The 21,947-nt window shown below is 35.3% G+C and overlaps 1 protein-coding gene across 2 annotated transcripts in view; it reads right to left on the bottom strand.

Annotated features, from left to right (window-relative positions):
* Window positions 1–17,436: 17,436 nt before the first annotated feature.
* SS18 (SS18 subunit of BAF chromatin remodeling complex) overlaps window positions 17,437–21,947 on the bottom strand; it is a 73,628-nt gene continuing 69,117 nt past the window's right edge. For both annotated transcript variants that reach the window (XM_066352479.1, XM_066352480.1), the window contains one exon: window positions 17,437–19,189. In XM_066352479.1, the coding sequence (XP_066208576.1) occupies window positions 19,163–19,189 (27 nt within the window). In that variant the 3' untranslated portion in view covers window positions 17,437–19,162. The remainder of the gene's footprint in view (window positions 19,190–21,947) is intronic.

Raw genomic sequence — 21,947 nt, 5'->3', positions numbered from 1 at the left:
GCACAGGAGAGACACCCAGTAAATATTTTTTGAATAAACAAATGAATACAAATCCATCAACAACATACATGCAAACACACTCTCACAATCACATTGCCAGTGTAAAATCCACACTCCCATAGTCACTCTTCTAGACTTTGCATCAGTAGGGCTGAGCCTGTCCTTAATATTCTTTTAACCTGTTTCATCTCTATGGAAAAGTTTCAAGTAGGAGGAAATGCATTTCCTGTAAGCTACACTTTAATGGGAGTAATTAATCAAGCTTCTTATATGACTATTTCCTTAACAGGAAACAAACTGTCTTCAACTCTCACAGCCTGGATTCTGTCCCCACCGTGCCGCACAACGGCACTGAAATTCTCACACAATCACTAAATCCAAATGGACAAATTTTTCACTTCTTTTCTTCTTTCTTTTCTTTCTTTTCCTTTCTTCCCCCCTTCCATCTTTCCTTCACTCCTCCTTTCCCTCTCTCCCTCCCTCCATCTCTCTCTTATTCCTCCTTCTACTTCCCCATGCGCACAATTCATCCTCACGGTAGCAACTCACCAATAATTCCCCGAATGCACTGCACGCTCTCAACATTCTGACCTTTGCTCGTAACAGGAGCTAGCTTTTCTTGGCCTCTATGGGTCAAATACAGTATAAGACACTTTAATATATTATTTCATTCAGCCCTCAAAAAAATCTTAGTCATAACTTTTGGTTTTATGGCGAGGGACAGAAACTGGCTTAGGCGTAACAGAGATCTGATTCATGATAGAAGACTACAGGAGTGAAACTGGCGTGGGGTCGGCCTTACTGGAGTAACAGCGATGACCCTGGGTTCCTTTTCCTTTCCTCCCTGCTGAGCTCTGCTTTCCTTATATTGGCATTCTGTGGGATTTAGATGGCTGTGGAAGTTCTAGTGCACAGTATTATTCTAGGGTGAAGCTTGCCCAGAAAAGAAAACTCAAGTTTCAAAACTCAGTCTTGCTGGTTGTCCTCATGTGCCCATTCCTGAACCAACCTCTGCCAGGAGAACACAAGGCACCAAGAGGCTCAGGCTCATCTCAGGAGGCCTCTACAAAGATGAGAAATGGGTGATTTCTCCAAAGCAAAATTAGCACACAGTTCCAACAAGAAAGGGAAGGGACAGAAGAAATAACAATACCCAATATACAATTCCACGATCATAAACAAGGCTCAGCCCTCACTTTGGTTTTGGCAACTAAAGCTCACAGAGGTAAAGTCACTTACTGAGGACCACAGAATTCAGCTCTCTTCTGTACAGACATTACTTCTGAACACCTATCTGTTCCCTTTGTCTAGATGGTTCTTATCCTGTTTCCTCATTTGTCTAACTCCATAATTTGCTTTGAAATTCCAGTCAAGTGTGACTTTCATCCAGAGCCTTTTATAGATGCACCTTCTCTCCTATCCAAGCTGATAAAATGAAACACAGTGAGCTACTCCCATTCCCATAACTTCCTTTCTGTTCCTCCGAAAGCCATGAGTTCTTGTTTGTCTTCACCAGAAAACTGTAACTTACTCATCAGTAGATCCCAGGGCCCAGTGCGTGCTCAATAAGAGTGTTGACTAAAATGACCTAACATGGGGTTTTAATGTCACAAAACCATGTGAGATAGATTTTAGGCTCCGTTCTGCACATGAAGACACCTGAGGCTCTGAGAATTTATGTGTAACTCCCATCTTCACAGGGTCGTGGGCAAGCCAGTGTGGAAAGTAGGTCACCAAGGAACAAGACAGAAAAATAGGATGCTTGGGAGAATGTGAACATAAACCGAGCAAGGAGAGTTTGGATAAATGCCACAAAGCAAGAGAGCTGTTCATTTATCCATTATTTATGTTTACTCGCTGTTGGGTGGGATTGTTCTGAAAATGCTCAGGCTGAGATTCAAACTGAGGTCCTCTAACTCAAAGTCAAAGGCATTGTATAAAAGGTCCTGGTTTCCTTAATCCATATCATGAATTGCACACATCATTCTCATCTAACAGTTTAATTAACATCTCCTTGTATAGCTCAATCTTGGAAGATGACTAGGAATCAAGAATATTTATTTTAAAATTTTATTTCCATTTTTATGTTAGCAGCAAAAGGGCAGGGGAAAAAGAAGAGAGTTAGGAAGTATGTTGCTTCCAATATCATGGCTATCAGGGTACATCTGTGTTCTCTGGGATCCAACAGGGCCATCCTTTGCTGCCCAGTCTTGCAGGGTTAGAGCTGCACAGGTAAGATGCATTGTTCTTACTAACCAGCCTCCCAGGAAGTCACGGATGCAGTGAGCAAAGAACTGCCTTCCAGAAAGGGCGAGTTATGGAGGGAAATAATCTTGTGTTTCACAAGAAGAGAAATATGAAGAGAAACGTGAATTAATATGACACAATGACAATATCTGAGCCTACTAGTAATGTGATTTGGAGGCCTTTTCTGTGGTTTCTGTTTTGGAATTATTTTTAACATCTTTCACTAGCCAAGGCAGACCTGGTACTATTAATTAACTAGCCCGATTAATTTTACATCTGACCTAACACAAATAGCCAACAAGCATATTATTTCCAGATTCCTAAAGATTGGTGAATAGCAGTGGAATTAATTCCAGAGTACACGTGAGGACACGCTCTCCCCTACGTACAGCCCATTGTGGTTCTTTCTTACACATGACATTCAAGCAGAGCTTCCTTCAGTTTCTGATTTCTCACTAAAGCAACATGATTCTTTTGCAAATTGGAACTAAAATGTTTTTGGAGTTTCTAGTATGTGAACTACCAAAACTATAAAACTCACCAAAACAATGATCCTGAATTTGGTTTAGATACGTTCTAATAACAGAACTTTTTGTTGATGCTTGGTTTTTCTCATGTGGTTTACCCTAAGATTAGATTTTCTACCCAAGTCAAACTCAGTTTTCATGAGTTAATTTAGCATCAAATTGAACACTATTCAAATAGTAAGAATAGAAGAATACCACTAGAATCCTAGGCCTTCAGAGAATATAAAGATGAATTAATTTTAGTCCTTGCCCCCAAGAAATTTATGCTCTCACAGGAGGACAAGACAGTAGGTGATAATAACATACATAAGAAACATTCAAAGAAAATATAATATAGATTCAAAAAATTGGTTGAGGGATAGATGTTACACTTGAGAAGGTATTTTGAAGGATTTTATAGGACGGTATCAAGGGGAGGGAGAGGACTAGAAAGCTGTGGAGGACATCTCAGAGACAGGAGAGCATGGGACCCTCTCATCCCATTGTCCATGGTCCTAAACATTAATTAATCTATACAGTAACTGCATGACTTAGCCTTTTCTGAGAATCCAAATTGAATATTAAAAACTGCTCCAAAGATTTTTAAAATTTTGTTATGTTTTAATCATCACAGCTATTGGTCGCTAATCAGTAAGCAAATTCTCAATGTTATCTGAGCATAACAATCGAAAGAACCTGAATAAATCAAGCTAGTTTAGTGGTTAATGTGAATACACTGGGTCTTCTATTTACGAGTCACTCTTATTTGTCAATTGACCCAAAAGTTGTGGTTTAGAAATAAACAATGTATAAGGAGGGCTAAAGTCAGAACTTACTGCTCAGTCCATGCAGACATGTTGTTACATATGGCCACTGCCTCAACTTTACCAACAGATGATCCAGCAACCATTCCCCTGAGAAATATGTGGGCTATTTATTTGTTAAGTCTCGTCACCCAATTTTCATCTTACCTTACCTAGTGACACATTTTTCCTTTGGAAATGTTGTAGAGAAAAAGCAGGCATGATATAATATACATGATAATAACCCAACAGAACTAACTATAACCAAGGAGAGGAGCTTATTCTAGCACAAAATATACAAGGGCTTTACACTTGAACTTGGACATCCTTAAGTGATCACCTTATCTCTCAAGGTTGCCCTGCCAAAAAAAATGGGGCTAATTCAACTCACTTAGATAACTCAGACCCAATGAAAAGATTAATTATTCAGGGTTCATTGAGTGCTTTCAATATGAAAAGCACGATGTATGTCACAAACAGAGAGCTGTGACTTCAGGGGAGACAATAAACAGCAGGCACAGATGAACTTTTAAAAAACAAAGGCCCTATTCTCATGTAAATACTCAGTAATAAAGGCTATAAAAAGAAAGCTACAGAAAAATAAAATACAAACTGAATATTTTCCATGAGGAGTCAGCAGATTTTATCAAGTTAATAAATTATTACAATAGAGTGCATAAAATCAAATTCATGCAGAATCCAACGAGAGAATATCATGTGTGGCTGCTGGGATAATCTGGTGGGAGAGATCTCATTGATTTTCGTAGAGCTTTGGATCTGAGAGATTTTTAAATTAGGCAAGGACTATGACCCAGTTTGGGTAGGAAAAGCTTAGAAGATCCCAAGGAAGAATACAGTCCAAGAAGTTATCTCTGGAGGTACAGTTATTTTTAACCTTTACGACTTGCATGACATAAAGAGAATTTTGACAAGTGAATGCAAAAAGGAAATATTTTAACAACTTCATATCCTTTCCTCTTTGTCGTGACCCTAGCATAGAATTGAAAAGGACAGGCAAAGTTTATTTACAATTAAATACAGATTTAAGGATCATAAAACTGAGCTTGTTTTTATTTTTACCAGTATATGAGGAAACGAAGTTGGGTGAATTTTCTCTTGGACTGTGATTTGACTAAGACAACATTGTACAAAATAAAAATAACCATCAAATACAAAAGCTATTAGAGGTAAGTATGCCAAATTTTAAAAATCAGTGGAAACAGAGAAGCATCTAAGAACTTTAAAAAAAAAAAAAGCGTAAGTTAGCTATTGTCAAAACATGCTGCATAACAAATAACCATAATAACTAGTGACATACAACAATGAGCATTTGTTCTCATGGCTTTGTGAATCAGTCAGAGTGCTTCTGCTTCATATATAAGACTGGATATATATATAAACATGTGTTTCTCCTTAACCTTAAATTATTGGGCTAGTCAAAGCATGTTTACCTCTCAAATCTAAACTCAAAACCAATGACCCTGGCTGGTTGACTCAGTGGATTGAGTATCGGCCCAGCATGCAGAAGTCCTGGGTTTGATCCTGGTCAGGGCACACATGAATTGCAACCATCTGCTTCTCTCCTCTCTCTCCCCCTTTTCTCTTCCCCTCTTGCAGTGACTTGGTTGATTCGAGCATTGGCCCCAGGCACTGAAGACAGCTCAGTTGATTTGAGCATTGGCCCCAGACAGTGGTTGCTGGGTGGATCCTGGTCAGGGCACATATATACTCTGTCTCACCATCTCTTCTCTCACATTAAAAAAAAAAAAAAAATTAAAAACCAAACTTTCCACCATATGTACAAAAAGAAGTATACATAGAATGTTTCATTGTTTATAACAAAAAGTATAATCTATTTAAAATCTCTCAATAGGAAATTTGTTCAATAAGTAATGGTGCTTCTATACCATGGAATATTAGGTAGCAATAAAAAAAGTCAAAACCAATCATGTTAAAATAACCAAAATACACCAACTAAAAAGTATCAGGTTAAATAGCAGAATAGTACAAATATACTGCTCACAAAAATGAGGGCATATTTCAAAATGACTAGGAAACAATAAAATATCCCCTAATTTTTGTGAGCAGTATTTTTATGTACATATGTGTGTGTGTGTGTGTGTATATATATATATATATATGTAAATTCCATGTGTTTATAAATGTATGAAAAGCTATATATCAAACTGTTAAAAATAATTATCTCTAGGGAGAAAAGGTATATCTTGTGTAGTTGGGAGATACTGAACAACTATTGATAATACCAACAGTCGATTAACACATATTTTGTATGCTGTATGTAGTAGATACTGTATTCTTACAATAAAGTTAAAAAATATATAAAAATGAGAGAATATACATTTATATACATTTACAGTACTTACTGAAAAAAATTCACATACAAGTGGACTCACACAGTACAAACCTGTTTTTATAAAGGGTCAACCGTATTTCCAATATATAAATACAATAGACATACATGATCTCAAGAGTATTAATAATTAGAATATATGGCACAATTGTTAGGAAGTAATGAATTTTCAGTATTAATTACCTTTTAAATATATATTTAATTGTAAATGTACAAAATTCTAATAATGGCGCCCTTAGTAACTGGCTCACAAAATCCTGAAAATTTAACAATTTTCTCTCATGAGCTGGTACAAGCTGGTTGTAGCACACTGTTGGTCTAACGTTAAGTGTAGAGGTCTGGGCTGGGACATCAAGTGGATAGATCAGGGGTCCCCAAACTACGGCCCGCGGGCCACATGCGGCCCCTTGAGGCCATTTATCTGGCCCCCGCCGTACTTCCAGAAGGGGCACCTCTTTCATAGGTGGTCAGTGGAGGAGCATAGTTCCCATTGAAATACTGGTCAGTTTGTTGATTTAAATTTACTTGTTTGTTATTTTAAATATTGTATTTCTTCCTGTTTTGTTTTTTACTTTAAAATAAGATATGTGCAGTGTGCATAGGGATTTGTTCATAGTTTTTTTTATAGTCCGGCCCTCCAACAGTCTGAGGGACGGTGAACTGGCCCCCTGTGTAAAAAGTTTGGGGACCCCTGGAGAAGTCACAAGTGGGACATGAATGAAATTCTCCCGGGAGAATATTTTTAATGTAATAAAAAAAGTAGTGAGGATGAAACCCTGGAGGAAACCAACATTTAAAGGGCAGGCAGTCAGAAGTGGGCATGGGGAGTGAAGAAGTAGAAATGGAGTGTGCAGGGGGCAATCGGGCACCACAGGAGAAGGGAAACGGGGTAGTCAACAGTAGGCAATGATAACAGGAGGCGATCTCAAGGAATAAAGATTATCCATTCACTTGAGGGATCACTTGTTCATTCGTTCAACATTTAAGAAGGAACCCCTGCTGAGCACTCTGGAGAGGCTGGCAATCTATTGTATTAAAGTGAAACTTTTCAGCCTTACTTTATTCAGGCTGAAGTCCAAAACACATTCCAAATAAGGTGCTAACCCACAAAATAGTGTTCGCTAAGGAAGCAGCTGCTAAGACTTTTTATCCACCACCACCTTAAGGGCATAAGAGGAGTCAAGTTAAAGTGATGTAATTAGACTAGATGAAATGTACATTTAGTTCAACCCAGGAGGTAATATTTCTTTCTGAAGATAAGTTTAGAACTGAGTTTCCAAATATGAAGTGATATAATACGGCTTATCCTTTTCAGCCTGAATTTTCATACCTCTTCCTTGCTCCGCTCTGGCAAACTTATTGATGCATCAGCCCAAATATGAATGTACAGAACCTGCACAATGCTTACCAAGGAGCTCTTTTCATAGAGAGAAATTATTACTAAAAATTACATATGCCAGGCCAAAAGCCCATCACCCCTCATGTAAGGAAACTGTCTACTAGAGGAACTTGGAAATGCTTAGAAGCCATAAAATGTTAATAAAGGAAACAGCTTTAACAGGCAGCTTGATTGAACATGGTTGAGTGAGTATTATGCAGTAAGGAAAGCCACTTGGAATGTTAACAGAATGTGTGGGGACTGTCAGACGGAGGGAGGGGGAACACTGGGAAATAGGAGGAGCATTGTTCAGGCAGAACGGGCGGGCAGCCAAGGCTATGAGAGAGATGTGAAGAGGAGAGGCCGGAGGAAGTTCACGATGGGATCCTTACATGTATCATATAGTTGGCTAGATGAGTGAAGGAGCAAAATAGCACGTGTTTTCCTAGTGGGTTGTAGAATCCTAAACGTTTAGCTCTGGGCACAGAACAGAGGATAACAGAGACCAACAATAGAGAGGAATGCTGTCATCAGTATCGTCATTCTTTCATCTGTATTCTCATATAAAATTTACGCCCCCAAGGAGACTCTTTTTTTTTAAAGGGGAAACAGTATCAAATTAGGTATGCTTATTATTTTTAACCATAAAATTATTGCAATGCTATAATTTATGAATCACCAGCAGGACCAGGCAAACTACCCCTAACCTACTTAAGTATGAAATGTATTATTCTGTGACACAGCTTAAGTATACACATTTACACCTGTTCACAACTCCTTATGCAAAATTCGTAGGAGCAGATGCGTGCATATACAGTGTGTGACGTGACACTTCCACGGGAACCTGAGTCAGATGAAGACAGACTATAAATAACCTCACCACAGGTCAGGCCCAATTATGCAGCCAGATGTCCTCAGCACAGGTCAGGATTATAAAATTGAGGAGAAGGTATTGTCAACCTGTGTTTCAAGTCCCTGACGTTTAACTCTAACCCATCTGTTTTATTACTTCAATTACACTATATAAATCCTGTCCTGTGCTGGCGCAGTGGATAAGGCATCAACTTGGAATGCTGAGGTCGCCGGTTTGAAACCCTGGGCTTGCCTGGTCAAGGCACATATGGGAGTTGATGCTTCCTGCTCCTCCCCTGCTTCTCTCTCTCCCTTCTCTGTAAAATGACTAAATAAAAATCTTTTTAAAAACCCCAAAACTATAAATCCTAAATTTCTGCATACATCCTAATTCATAACTAACATTCCCCACATGCTTTCTTTCAACCAATATATAAGGAGCTCTCAATACATGCTGGGCATTATTTTAGGCATTGAATGACAAGCATGTAGACAAAAGCAAAGTCCCTGCCTTCAGAGAGCTGACAACGACTACCTTGTACACTGAAGAAATCCATAAATGAGCTAGCTACAGGTGATTAAAGAATCGTTTGATTCCTAAATCTAGTCATGGTTCCTAAAAGGACCAGAGACCGCATCTTATATCACACCTATTTATATTATTTGACATTAATGTAAAATGTAAGACATTCACAATCAGGTTTGCCATACTCTTCTTTTATGGTACACTTCCAACAAAATGTGTAATACATCTTTCTCTTCCTAAAACAGCTTACTTGTGTCCTATTTTATTTTTGGTCAGTTTATAGCTTTTGTTTACTTAAAAAGAAATTTGGTTCTTTTTGGTGATCTTTTTTTTTATCTTATTTCATTAATTTATACTCTTTATTATTCCCTTCAAAATCCTTCCTTATATTGTTTTATCTGTACTTAATCTTGACTTCCTCATCTATATTCCTGAGTTAAATTAATTTTCCACCTTTTTGGGTTTTACATAAAGGCATTTAAGGCTATTAATTGACTTCTAAGAACTGTTATATCAGCATCTCACAGTTTTGATTTGAGAATTTTTATTGTAGTTCAGTTCCAATTTTTTAAAATTTCCACTGATTTTTCTTTAACAAGTTGTTTATTAATAAATTTTCCAAGTTCCTAATACATGTACCATTGTCAGAGATAGTAGTTTATCTAACAATTCTTTACATTATGATCAGACTTTGGTAAATTAGTGTCATTTTTATAAATACCATATGTATTTGAAATAATGTATACTGTCAGGTACAGAATTCTATTTTCATCAATTAGATTTTCTGCATTGAAACTATCCAATATAGTAGCCAGTGACCAGATGTGGCTACTGAGCATTTGAAATATGACTAGAAATGTACTGCAAGTGTGTAATAACTAGATTTCTAAGAGTTACTATTACAAAAAAGAATCTTATGAATTTTCTAAATTTTGAAATACCATTTTATATATGGTGGTTTAAGTAAAACACATTATTAAAATAGTACTCATTTCTGTTTTTAATGTAGCTAATAAGTTTTAAATCACATATGGGGCTGACATTGTGTTCCTGTTAGAATGGTTCTATATGTACTGTTTTCTGAGCCAAGTTTCTGCTAGTAGTTTGAATTTCTTCCACTGTGGTTTTACATTTTTGCTTGTAATTCTCAATTTTTGCTCCTATATTCCAAAGTTATATCTTAAATGGTTCCATTTATTATTACTTAGGACCCTTCTTTATTCACATTATTGCTTTTGCTTTAAATTCTTTGATATTTATATACCTATATCAATTTTCTACCTGTTATATTTTTAGCAATATATCTTAATAATAATATAGTTGAATTTCCTCCCAATTTAATGTCTTTTAATAAATAAGTTTAATCTGTTTATATTTATTATAAATATTGAAATATTTAGATAGAACTGGATCATCTTTTGTGTGATTTTTGCCACTTTTTCCCCCCTTGTTCCTTTCTTTCATTGGATTAGTACATTTTCTCTATTTCTTGTTTTTCCTCTCCTTCCCTATTTACTGGCTTTAAATCCCTATTTGTTCTGTTTTTTAATATTGACTCATATTTTTTATACTAATGCTTCTACTATTACTCTTACAACTTTACCTAAAAATTTTCCAAAAAGTCATACAATTTTTGGTCTTTCTCTTCTCCTAACTACGAAGGTCCTCTGCAAGCTTTATCTATCTCACCGTGCAGGCTTCCTAGCTTGTATCTTGTTAATGTATCCACTACTAGTTACTTAATGCTGCATAACCAAGAACTCAAAAAATCAGTGCATACAATAAACATTTATTTAGCTTCAGAGCCTGCAGAGTCTAGCTCACCTGGGTTAGACCTCCTTACACATCTGTGGTCAGCTGGCTGGTTGGCTGGGTGGCTCTACTGATCTTCACTGGAAGTTGGCTGGTCCATTGTGCTGACTTGGCTTGGCCTCCTAGGCCTCACATTCCTTCCGCAGGTTGGCCTGGGCAGACTTCCATGGCAAAGGCAGAGGTACAGAGCGGAAGCAGAACTGCACCAGTGCTTTCCCAAATTTTATATGAGTCACATCTGCTAACATCCCACTGGCCAAAGCAAGTCACATAGCCAAACTCAGAATTAAGGGGCAGGAAAATTAACTCGGCTTCTTCAGTGAGAGCAACTGCGATACCATATGGCAAAAAGGCATGAACTGAGAGGGGTAAAGAATCGAGGTCACAAATGCAATCAACCTATCACATTTCACTTTTTCCTCTTTTCATACCCAAATAATTGATGTTTCCTATAAATTTTATATGACAAATATTTTTGAAAAATCCACTTGAATTATTTCTTGCTGAAATACATCCACGGACAATAAAGTCTCTTGGTCTTTTTAAGTCTGACATTTTTATTTTGCACTCACTACTTCAATCCTATAGCTTACAATTGTTGCAGAAAACCCTTCTGTTTAATTGTATTATTTCTTTATAGGTACTGAACCTTTTGTCAGGTAGTTTTTAGACTGTTTGTTTTGGAACACCATGATAATGGGTCTGGATATGGGTTCGCTTTTCTTTGCCCTGATTGGATTTAGGGGAATTCAATGGTGGAAAACTGTCAGTCTTTATTTATTTTTGATGCATTGTAACAATCCCTTCTTTTCCTTCTCCTGAAGCTACCTTACTAAAACTCCATTTACATCTATCTCTAAGTGTTTATTTTTTAAATGTTTTTCTTTGTACTTTGGTATGAAACAATTTCTCAGACTTCCATCTTTTTCACAAAATTCTTCAACTGTGTCCAGCCTACTTTATGCCAGTTGGGCTTGTTTCAATGACTATTTTTCACTGTAAGATTCCTCAATAATTCTTACATACCTGTTTTAGTTCTCCATGTTTTTGTTATTTAATATCTATTTGAAGATCTAAGTGAATCAATGAATTTATTTCCTTGAGCCTCCTAAACATTCAAAATTTGAAATGTCACACTGTTCTATAGGATTAATTTTATGTGGTGGGAATACATGTTCTGGAAAGTAGGTATATTTTGAAATTTCAGCTCATGAGATTAAAGAAAGAGGTTTTTAAATTTTTTCTCTTTTCCCCACCCTTTTCCCTTCTGTACTTCCACTTATACCCATGGACCCTTATATCAAATCCAGAACCAAGTTTTTGAGAACTTCTTCCTTACAATGGTTCAGATATACTGTACACCTTTAATTACCAAGTTGCAGGATACCTCGGGGTTCAGCTCCAGATCAAGAGGCATTTTCTAACATCATTATCCTCAGCGTCCTCAGAACAAAATCCTACGTAGCCATCAGCGGAAAGCTTTTTTGAGCCTCCTTTTGTGAAGGGGAACAGTGGGGGGAAGAGTCAAATTCTAGCCTCTGAGTTCAAATGGTAAGCTGGTCTCCAATATCCAATCCCATATAATATTTTTAGTTCTCTATTACTTCATAGAAGCCAATTTCTACAGTACCACTATCGGCTTCTACACTCAGAACTCAGAAGGCCCATGGTCTTGGTATCACTTACCAATTTACATTTTTGTTCCATTTTTTTCCATAGAGATACATTGTTTGAGGCTGGCTATCTTCGGTTTGGTTCACTTTTGTTTTACCTAATAGTAGTAGTATGCATTTGGTGAGGGTACATCAAAGCATGAAATAATGCCTTCTTGACCAGTAGTCTACAAGTCTACACAAAATGTTCACAGACACATACACACTAAAACTAACTCCAAAAAAACATACACAACCAACTTCCTAGCCCGTTTTCTTTTTCCAAAGAAAATTTTAAGTCAAAATGACACATTTTTAGTGATACTAATGATTAACATAAATTGTTATCTTCCAACAGACTATTGCAAATTATGGTGCAAAGCCATTTAATCATAGGTAGATTTTATTTCAAAGAACCAAAGAGTTAAGTGCCATTGATTTGCAGCTTGGAATGCAACTCCTTCTTATAAAAAACCAGTTATAACTTATTAAAATTCAAAATGCTTTTTTGGGGGGTATGGAGCATGAATGACTTCCAGAATAGCCCGAGAGTCGTGAATAAAGAAAAACATTGCAGTGTTTATTTAGAGAGTATTACCCCTTGGAGCCAGCGTTTGCACTAATGCATTTTACATTAGCGTGCCGCATCAGGAAATCCTGACTTTTCGGTGCCAAGGGGGTAATTAATATCAGTTCATGTTTTCAAAATGGTTCTGTTTATGTGGGAATGAGGACTGAGCACTAACATGTAGAGCTTGAAGTATGAAAACCTGCTGTGAAGCGAGATCTTGGAAAAGAATGGAATACTGAATTCACTCAACAAAAAATAGGATTTCCGTCAATAGAACAGTGTTAGTACTGAAAAGACGCCACGGTCATATTTCAGATATCAGTTCTGAAGTTAAAAAAATGGATGTATATTAAATACTGTATGAAAAACAATCATTCTAAAATACTCTTCCACAGGTAACATACATTTCCTATATATATAAAATTTGTTATATTGACCTAAGCTGAGCAAGAGTCACTATAGGTGCAAAAGCAAAATTCTTTTAGTACATCTTTTTTCTTACAAAAAGATAAATTGGCAGAGAAATTAGAATCAAAGCACAAACTTCTTATAGTTAGAAAACTAAGGAAAACAGGAAGGAAGTGGAAGAGGAAAAGTTCAAAAGAACAAATTAAAGCAGTAGAAGCCAAAATAAAGTTTAAAACCTAAGAGAGTTTATGAAGTCCTGCCTAACATAATTCTCAAAGTACTTAGAAAACATGCTATTTATAAAATTTTTAACTATACAGATGACAAAAAGATGATAAATACTAAGTATATTTTAACCAATACTGAAAATGAACTATTAATTGTTACTAATTAAGCATCCTATTCATTCAAGCATTGGACATCAAAAAATGCTCTTTAGGGAAATAGAAAATATTTTGTCCTTCGTCATTAGTCAGGAATATGAACTGAATAATTATGAAGTACATCACATGCACAATACACTGTCATCATTCCTAAAAACTATGGCTCCATACAGAATATGTCAGAATACTAGTCTGAACTGATCCTCTGCAACATGATGCTAACATTCGAGTACAGGATTTGCTGCTGTGACCTTAATATGATAAAAGTGTTATTTCTCTCATGTCAAAGCCCAAGCTGACAGAAGTACAAGAGTGGGCTTCATGAGGCCATGTACTACCATTCTTTAGAAATTTCTTCCAATCTACAAGGCCAAAATTCACAAGTACACCATGTTCCAGCCCAGGGGTCCCCAAACTTTTTACACAGGGGGCCAGTTCACTGTCCCTCAGACTGTTGGAGGGCCAGACTATAAAAAAAATATGAACAAATCCCTGTGCACATTGCACATATCTTAAAGTAAAAAAACAAAACGGGAACAAATACAATATTTAAAATAAAGAACGAATAAATTTAAATCAACAAACTGACCAGTATTTCAATGGGAACTATGCTCCTCTCACTGACCACCAATGAAAGAGGTGCCCCTTCTGGAAGTGCAGTGGGGGCCGGATAAATGGCCTCAGGGGGCTGCATGGGGCCCGCGGGCCGTAGTTTGGGGACCCCTGTTCCAGCCCTTGGTAAATGGAAAACAAAAATTGGAGCACATTTTTAAGGATGTGATCTCTAAGTTACATACATCACTGCAGCTCACATCTCACTGGCTGACCTTAAAGTCACACGACCACACATTTTATAGCAAAGGTTATAAAATGTAGCCAGTAGGTAGGCAGTCATGTGTCTACCCAATACTTAAGGATTATTTTAAAAACAATATTGGAGAATAATCAGCATTCCCTACTAGAGATAAAAAATAATGAAAACCTCTCAGAATATTCAGGGTTGTTTATTCATTTAACTTCAAATAATTACTTTAAATGTCCAGTTTCGCAAGAAACCACTCTGTATGTTATCACAGTAAAAGATCACAGCCTTTGCAAACATCAATGCATCACATATATAGGTTCTTAAATTATGGATCTCTAATAAAAATAAAAAATATATACACACTTATCCACATATATATACAAGTACATAATGCACACATATACATGTGTATATGTGTGTACATGTATGTGTATATATATAATATTGATTCTCAAAAGTCTTCCAGATGGAGCAATAAATTACATGATCATTTTATTTATAGGTCCTTTATTGAATTATTAAGAATATTGCACTATTTCTAAAACTTAAGAGTTTTAAACAATAAAATAATTTGGTACTGATTTTTTAATTTCTTTGGTAATAATCAAATTGAGATATTTGGGGGCAGCTATGGAGATAATTAGTAGGGTACAAAAAAATTAAAAAGCCTGAAACTTTCAACAAGTATAAAAGAGATGTTCTAGTCATTCTATATAAAATTACATTTCAATAATTCTCTAGTAAGAAGTCAGTCATTGTCTATACCCTTTGCAGTTAACTCTAACTAAAAAACACCTTGCTAGGGAAAAAAAACTCACAGCTTAATGCAGTTAAATAGCTATACTTAAATAAATCCAACTAGTCTTTGAAATAGCATAAGTCAAACATGCTTTAACTATAATTAATGTATTAAATAAATAGAATAAGGTGATATCTCAAATCATTGGATAATTCAATAAAAAATTGTGAAATAACTATCTATATAAAAGTTAATGCTCTAAATCATACCATGCACAAAATTTTTTTTTAAAATAAATATGGGAATATTTTTTATGAATATGGAAATAGGGAAGTTGCAACAAGTTATGAAATTGACTATATGAAATCTTAAAACTTTAATGCAGTGACATAACATCATAGCCAAAGCTGATAAGTAATGAACAAAGTAGAATATATAGGAGATAAAAGATTAATGTGTAGACAAAACCATATATAATTATATATATACAGATATATAATATATATATATTTGTGTAGATGTATTTATTTTGTTTTCCCTCTCTTAGACAATAAACATTCCAATAGAAAAATGGACAAAGGACATTTAAATGCATGTCACGGCAAAAATAAATAGTCATCAGCATTTGAAACGATGCTCAAACTTACAAATAAATCAAATGTAATTCAAATTCAATTCTGAGGTAGCATTTCTTTTTTTTTTTCTTTTTTTTTGAGGTAGATTTTTCTTTAAAGCTTACCAGAATTTCAAAAATTAACAAGACTAAGAATATGGTGTTGGCAAAAATATATCTTTTAGAGACACTATTAAAAATAGCCCTACACCTACCATTTTAGAAATTTATTATCTAGAAATACACCAACATGCATACCAAAATTAAAATTAAAAAACCTTGCCAGGTAGGTAGTTTATAAAAGCTGTGCTTTTGCAGTAGTAAAATGTTAGAAACAACACAGGAAATAGAAAGCATTCAAAATATTTCTAACATTATAATAAAGGCACTTGCAAAATAGTATGGACAATATAAATCTATTTTTGTTTTAAAAGACAGAGCAATAATGTATGTTGAATTCCCTGTATAAAATAAAGTTGGAAGAAACATATCAACCTTTTAATAATTGCTACCTTTAAGATATGAAATTATGGAGAATTTTTACTCCCTGTATAATCTAGTTTTGCTAATATCTTAACTATTTAACATGAATGACTATCTAAAATAGAAAAGACTGTGATTAATTCAGTTTCTGAAATGGTTTCTAATTCACTGTTAATGCTGAAAATTCAAAATTTCAGAATCAGAAGGAGTCCTTAAGTACAAAGGTGTTTATTTAAAAAGTACTTGTCTTTTAAAGATACTTACTGTGGGCCTGGGCCGGCTTTAACTCAGTGGTTCTTTTGAGTCAAGGTCGCTTGTTAAAGATACTTACTGAATAGTTAAGGGACACAGTGTATTCTTTAATTTGTGGGTTGGTGTATAAACAATACAGGACTGGCCATGAGCTGCTAGGTAGCTAAGTTGGGTTACTGGTACACGTGCTCATTCTACCATTCTCTTCATGTAGGTGTATGTTTTAAAATTTTATTTTAAAAAAAAACAACAAAAACCTATAAAATAATACTAACATATTTTCAAACAAACTAGCAGTTAGATATTTTTAAATTTCGATATGGATCGATAATCACCCTGCATTTGTCTTAGTAATATTTTGCTTCTGGAATTCTATGAGATATTATAATTTCATTATAATAATATACATTTTGAATTTTAGTATAGTCTATATGGGAACGTCAAATTTGGTAGAAAGCTACTGGCAAATCTCTTCTTCCAGGTATTAAAGGAGTAAGGTAATTTTTGTCACCACCAATTAAAAACTTTTACGAAATAAAGACTGTTATAAAACAATTAAACCTTGCAAATACACTTGTCTCCAGGAAGAAAGTCCTAGAGGAAATTCTGCTTATTAAAATTGCAATTTTACTTTCCATTAAAAGGAGACTAAGACAACAGAAGATGGGTTGGCAAGACAAATTATTTCTTAATGTCAGCTGAGCTTATTTCAAATGAGATAACATATCTACACCAGGTTGAATTTAGTACAATTTTGTCTCCTCAACTCATTTATCTAATTCAGTCATCTTGATTATAGCCTCCTGGACTTCATTTTCAGAGAAAGAACTCTGTAACAAACAGCCCACACAACATGCTGATTACTGAACAGTTAATTCTAATTAACTTGGGCATGGCAAGAGAATTTTGATAAAGTCCTAGAATACAAATATAGTCTGCTTATACTAGACTAACTTATATAAAATACCCACAGCATAGTCTCCAGACAAAACAACAGAGTCAAAGAGATCTAATTTAAAGAAACAAATGAGAAAATTAAAATCACAAATAATTTATTTTTCCGTTAGAGTTGATACAGTTTTAAATAGCAACAAAGTACACAGTGGTGGAAAATTGGCACAGAACCTATAAGCATTTCAATCACAATAAGGCTGTCCATGCTTTATCTGTTCAAACTTGATGTCCATTTTCTACTGACCAAGTTGAAAGAAAAATCTATTCTGACCTTAAAACACACTCACTCTCTCTCATACATACACAGAGACACATTGAAATTCCTCCCTTTGATTACAGTATGTTGAGAACAGTATGTTTTGCTTATTCAAATTAATGGCACACCCTCTGTTTTGTTTCCAGATAGAAGTGGGAAAAACCAATTCAGTTATAAACAATACATCTTATTTCCTGGGCATAGGCAACAGGGATAAAAACAGCAACTTACCTTTGGGCTAGATGTTTTCAGATTATGCTTAAATAATTGTGGTTATAAACTTCTCAATGCATGATTTCCTGCCTAATGCAATATCTCTGAATTGAGCTAAAATAATCAGGCACAGGACAGTCTCAAATATGATTAAATATGCCATGTTAATGAACAAATAGCCTCTATGCTTTTAATACAGATCATAATTAACCTCATCAATAAGCATTTTCCTAAACATCTTTTTGTTTTATTGACCAACACAAAAAAAGGGAAAAACGTAAAAGTCTCCCTTTATAAATGGTATTATTTCCAGTTAAGAAAGTTAAAATAAAGGTTTGTAAGTCTCCTGAACTTCTCTATTGCATAAACCAGTTAACCTTCTTTTAAAAATAAAATTACTAAATCAATGTTGACTCTTCTTTGATATTATTTATAAAATGTTTTGATATTATTTACTAACTTTCCTGATTACTCAAACAAGGTAAAATTAACACTTCTGTTTTAAGTTATTGCTATTTTAAGAGAGGATTACCATTTCAATTACTTGAAACTGTTACCAAGATCTTCAGATCCAGCATGAAGTAACTGTTATTGCCTTACATTTTAAAGCTGTATTATAAATAATCTATATAAAAACGGTTTAATCCACAAAACTGGAAAGCTTTAAAAAAATGTTTTTACTCAAAACTGTCTCACAGTGCCCTTGATTACCTACCAGATAAAAGGGATGTAAATTTCCTCTAAAGAACATGAACAGTGGACACACAGTGTGCCTGGTCTTCTCCTTCACCTCTCCCTTTACAGTACACCATTTTGAGACCAACACAATCAAGCATCCATCCTGTTCTAACCCACATTAACAGATTCTGTCCAATGCGTAGTGTACCGCCTTGCATATTTACCACATGAAATAAACATAATATACAAAATATTGCTACTGTAAAAAGTGTACATTTCCCTCTTCCCCTTACAAAAGAATCTGTGGAAAAGTATTAAATTCCCTTAACCTTCATAAACATACAAAGCTGTTCACACCTTTCAGTCTGTAACAGTCCATTTGAAACAGTTCTGAAATCATTGCAAATTGGTGGTGTCGTATATTCTGTCCAATGTTGCCATCTAGAGTAGAAATGTGAAATTAAGAGTATTCTTGAGCTACTAAAGCCTTTTAAACAACTAAGCCACAAAGGCTGCTTATTGATGAAACAGCCAATTAGCCACAAGGTTTTTCCAAAAACTAGATGGAATGGAAGGATCTCTTCACAGGGAGGTGTCCACAGTGCTGAGGTGACAATATGGCTGCTATTAGATACTGGCTATCGGAATGTAAGAATGTTTTCACTGCTGGTAATTTCCATACTGTCCCTAAAAGATAAATTTTAAAATACAATTAGATAATAATTTGATCATAATAGTTTGCACAGAAAATGTTAACATTGCTGTACTGTAATAGCAATTACATTTATAACTAACAAAACTTGTTATGTATTAATGCAGTGGTCCCTAACCTTTTTTGGGCTACAGACCGGTTTAATGTCAGAAAATATTTTCACGGACCGGCCTTAGGGTGGGATGGATAAATGTATCATGTGACCGAGACAAGCATCAAGAGTAAGTCTTAGATGGATGTAACAGAGGGAATCTGGTCATTTTAAAAAAATAAAACATTGTTCAGACTTAAATATAAATAAAGCAGAAATAATGTAAGTTATTTATTCTTTCTCTGCGGACCGGTACCAAATGGCCCACGGACCAGTACCGGTCCGCAGCCCAGGGGTTGGGGACCACTGTATTAATGTACATAGTACCTCTGTAATTTCTTCTGACATTACATTCACTTGCAAATGAATTTCAGAGTCTTTGAGCATAGAATAGTACTTGTCACACAGTGGATATTTTAATATTGGTGAAATTTTGTTGAAATGATTTGGGCAAGAATGAGTAAGAAGTTCTAGTTCTAAATTCTATATACATTAGAATTTAGTTCTAAATGTATATACATTAGCATATACATTTTATGCTAGAGTAACAACTTTGCAACTGTTCAGCTTGCTATAATTACTATTATATGAATTAACATCAAAGGTGTTTAGGATAAGTGGTAAGGATATGTGGGAGGTAAAAAAAAAGAACCTTCTGAAGATGTGGGCCTTTCTCTGAAGCCAGTGATATTCAGACAGGCAGCTGGTACATAAAATCAAGGGAAGTTTGTTTTGTTTGTGTTGCTTTGACTGAAGTAGGCTTGAAAGCCTGTAGGCTGACAGGACAGGAGAGAAAAAGAGGGAACAGATATTAAACAGGTGATGAAGTGGCAAAATTCTATAAGGGAGGTAGATAATGTCCAGTCTACAATGTTAAGTTTGGCTTTTGGGGAAGAGAAGGAACAGCTTTTCCTCTACAACAGAAGAAAAAGGTATAAGAGAAACATATTAGAAAATATATATTTTAACAAAAATTTCTTAGATGTTTTTAAAATTGCTCATAAAAAGTATCTATTTTGCAAAAACAGTACTCACTAGAAAGAACATAATCAGCTAACTGTCTCTTTGGTTAAACCCCTCCAAGTCACATTAATTACTTTTTATCCACAAAGTATTTCTAGAGTTGAAATACCTGTGTATCATAGGAAACAGTACCCTAAAAAAAACTCTACATTTCCATAAAAGTAGATATACTTGAAAATCTGCTGAACGCCACTTTATATCTAATGGATTAATGCACTATAAATAAAATTAAAGTATTTAAAATTATACTTTACATAGTTATATTCAGCAAAATTTAAAGCCAATGCTTATGTTGAAATACTGGTGGGTAAAATATCAAATTTAGGATTTGCTTTAAGATATTCTGAGAAATAAATATGAGTATTGGGGTATAGAAAACAACCCTGGCAAATGTGGAGAGACTGCTGACATAAGAGTAGCTAAACTGGTCCCCTCCTCACAGCCTTTCCTACTGGGGAAGCAGACGTGGTGGCAATTGGTCTTTAGCTACAGTATAGTCTCAACTTCCTAAAGAACTTTAGGGAGATGGAATAATTATGATGATAAAAGAAGTACAGCTAACCCTCGAACAATATGGGGGTTAGGGGTACTGACCTCCCCAACTGCGGAGTTCAAGACAGGTTTCAACTGTACAGCTTGACTGAACTGTAGTCAACTGAAAAAATATCCATTTAAAAGTGGGCCTGTGCAGTTCAACTCTGTATTATTCAAGGGTAACTGTACATCATATGTCTATCATATATCAAACATGACCTACATCATGTTTACCACATACCCTAACCTAAAATGGCTTAGACGAATTTTCCTAACCTAACCCCAATTTATCTCTCCAGTCTTGCCTCTTCTTCCCTAGCTCTTGCTTTACTTAACATCTCAGCACAGTCCTTTGACTACACATCTTTCTGACTAGGACACCATTCCCACCCCTACATCTACCTGGTTACACCTAGTAGACCCTGGGCCCTCGCACTTATATACAGTAATTCCCTCACACTCATATAATGCTTCCCAAGGAATATATTCTCTTTATCTGGGTTAGCAGCTTCCTTCCACAAAGATCTCGCCTTTCCTCATCCACATACTTCTCACACTAAATTGTGCCATCTGCTTACTTGTCTGAACCCCACATAGAATGAAGTTCACAAAAGCCAAGTCCATGTCTATCTTAGTTCCCAATATACCTCAATCTTAGGTATCTGGCATCTAAATGTTGCTCAAGAAACATTTACTTAATGATTTTAAATCTGGGGGATTTAGAAATGCAGTGATTTAGAGAGAAAATTGTTAGTCTACTCTGTGATATACTGAAGCTGAGGAAAATAGAAAGACACCAAGAGAGATGTTCTGTACACAGGTGGAAAAATGAAGTTGAAGCTGGGTTTAAACGGGTGAGCTGAGGATACTGACAGTATAAGACTGGGTAAGTCTAGAAACTAAGAAAAATGCTAAGTCAAGGACTGATACAATGAAAGAAGAACATGTATTAAATGCCAAAGTAAAGTAAAAAAATCAAGACAATTGCTCCACAAGCTATAAGGACTATGTCTCTTACTTACCTAGGACCTATTACAGTATCCAACACATATTAAAAATTAAAAAATAGCCTGACCAGGTGGTGG

The sequence above is a fragment of the Saccopteryx leptura genome, chromosome 11 (assembly GCF_036850995.1).
Source record: "Saccopteryx leptura isolate mSacLep1 chromosome 11, mSacLep1_pri_phased_curated, whole genome shotgun sequence".
NCBI classification, from domain to species: Eukaryota; Metazoa; Chordata; class Mammalia; order Chiroptera; family Emballonuridae; genus Saccopteryx; species Saccopteryx leptura.
Note: the sequence above shows the minus strand (reverse complement) of the source record. Positions and strands in the feature narration are given on the sequence as shown.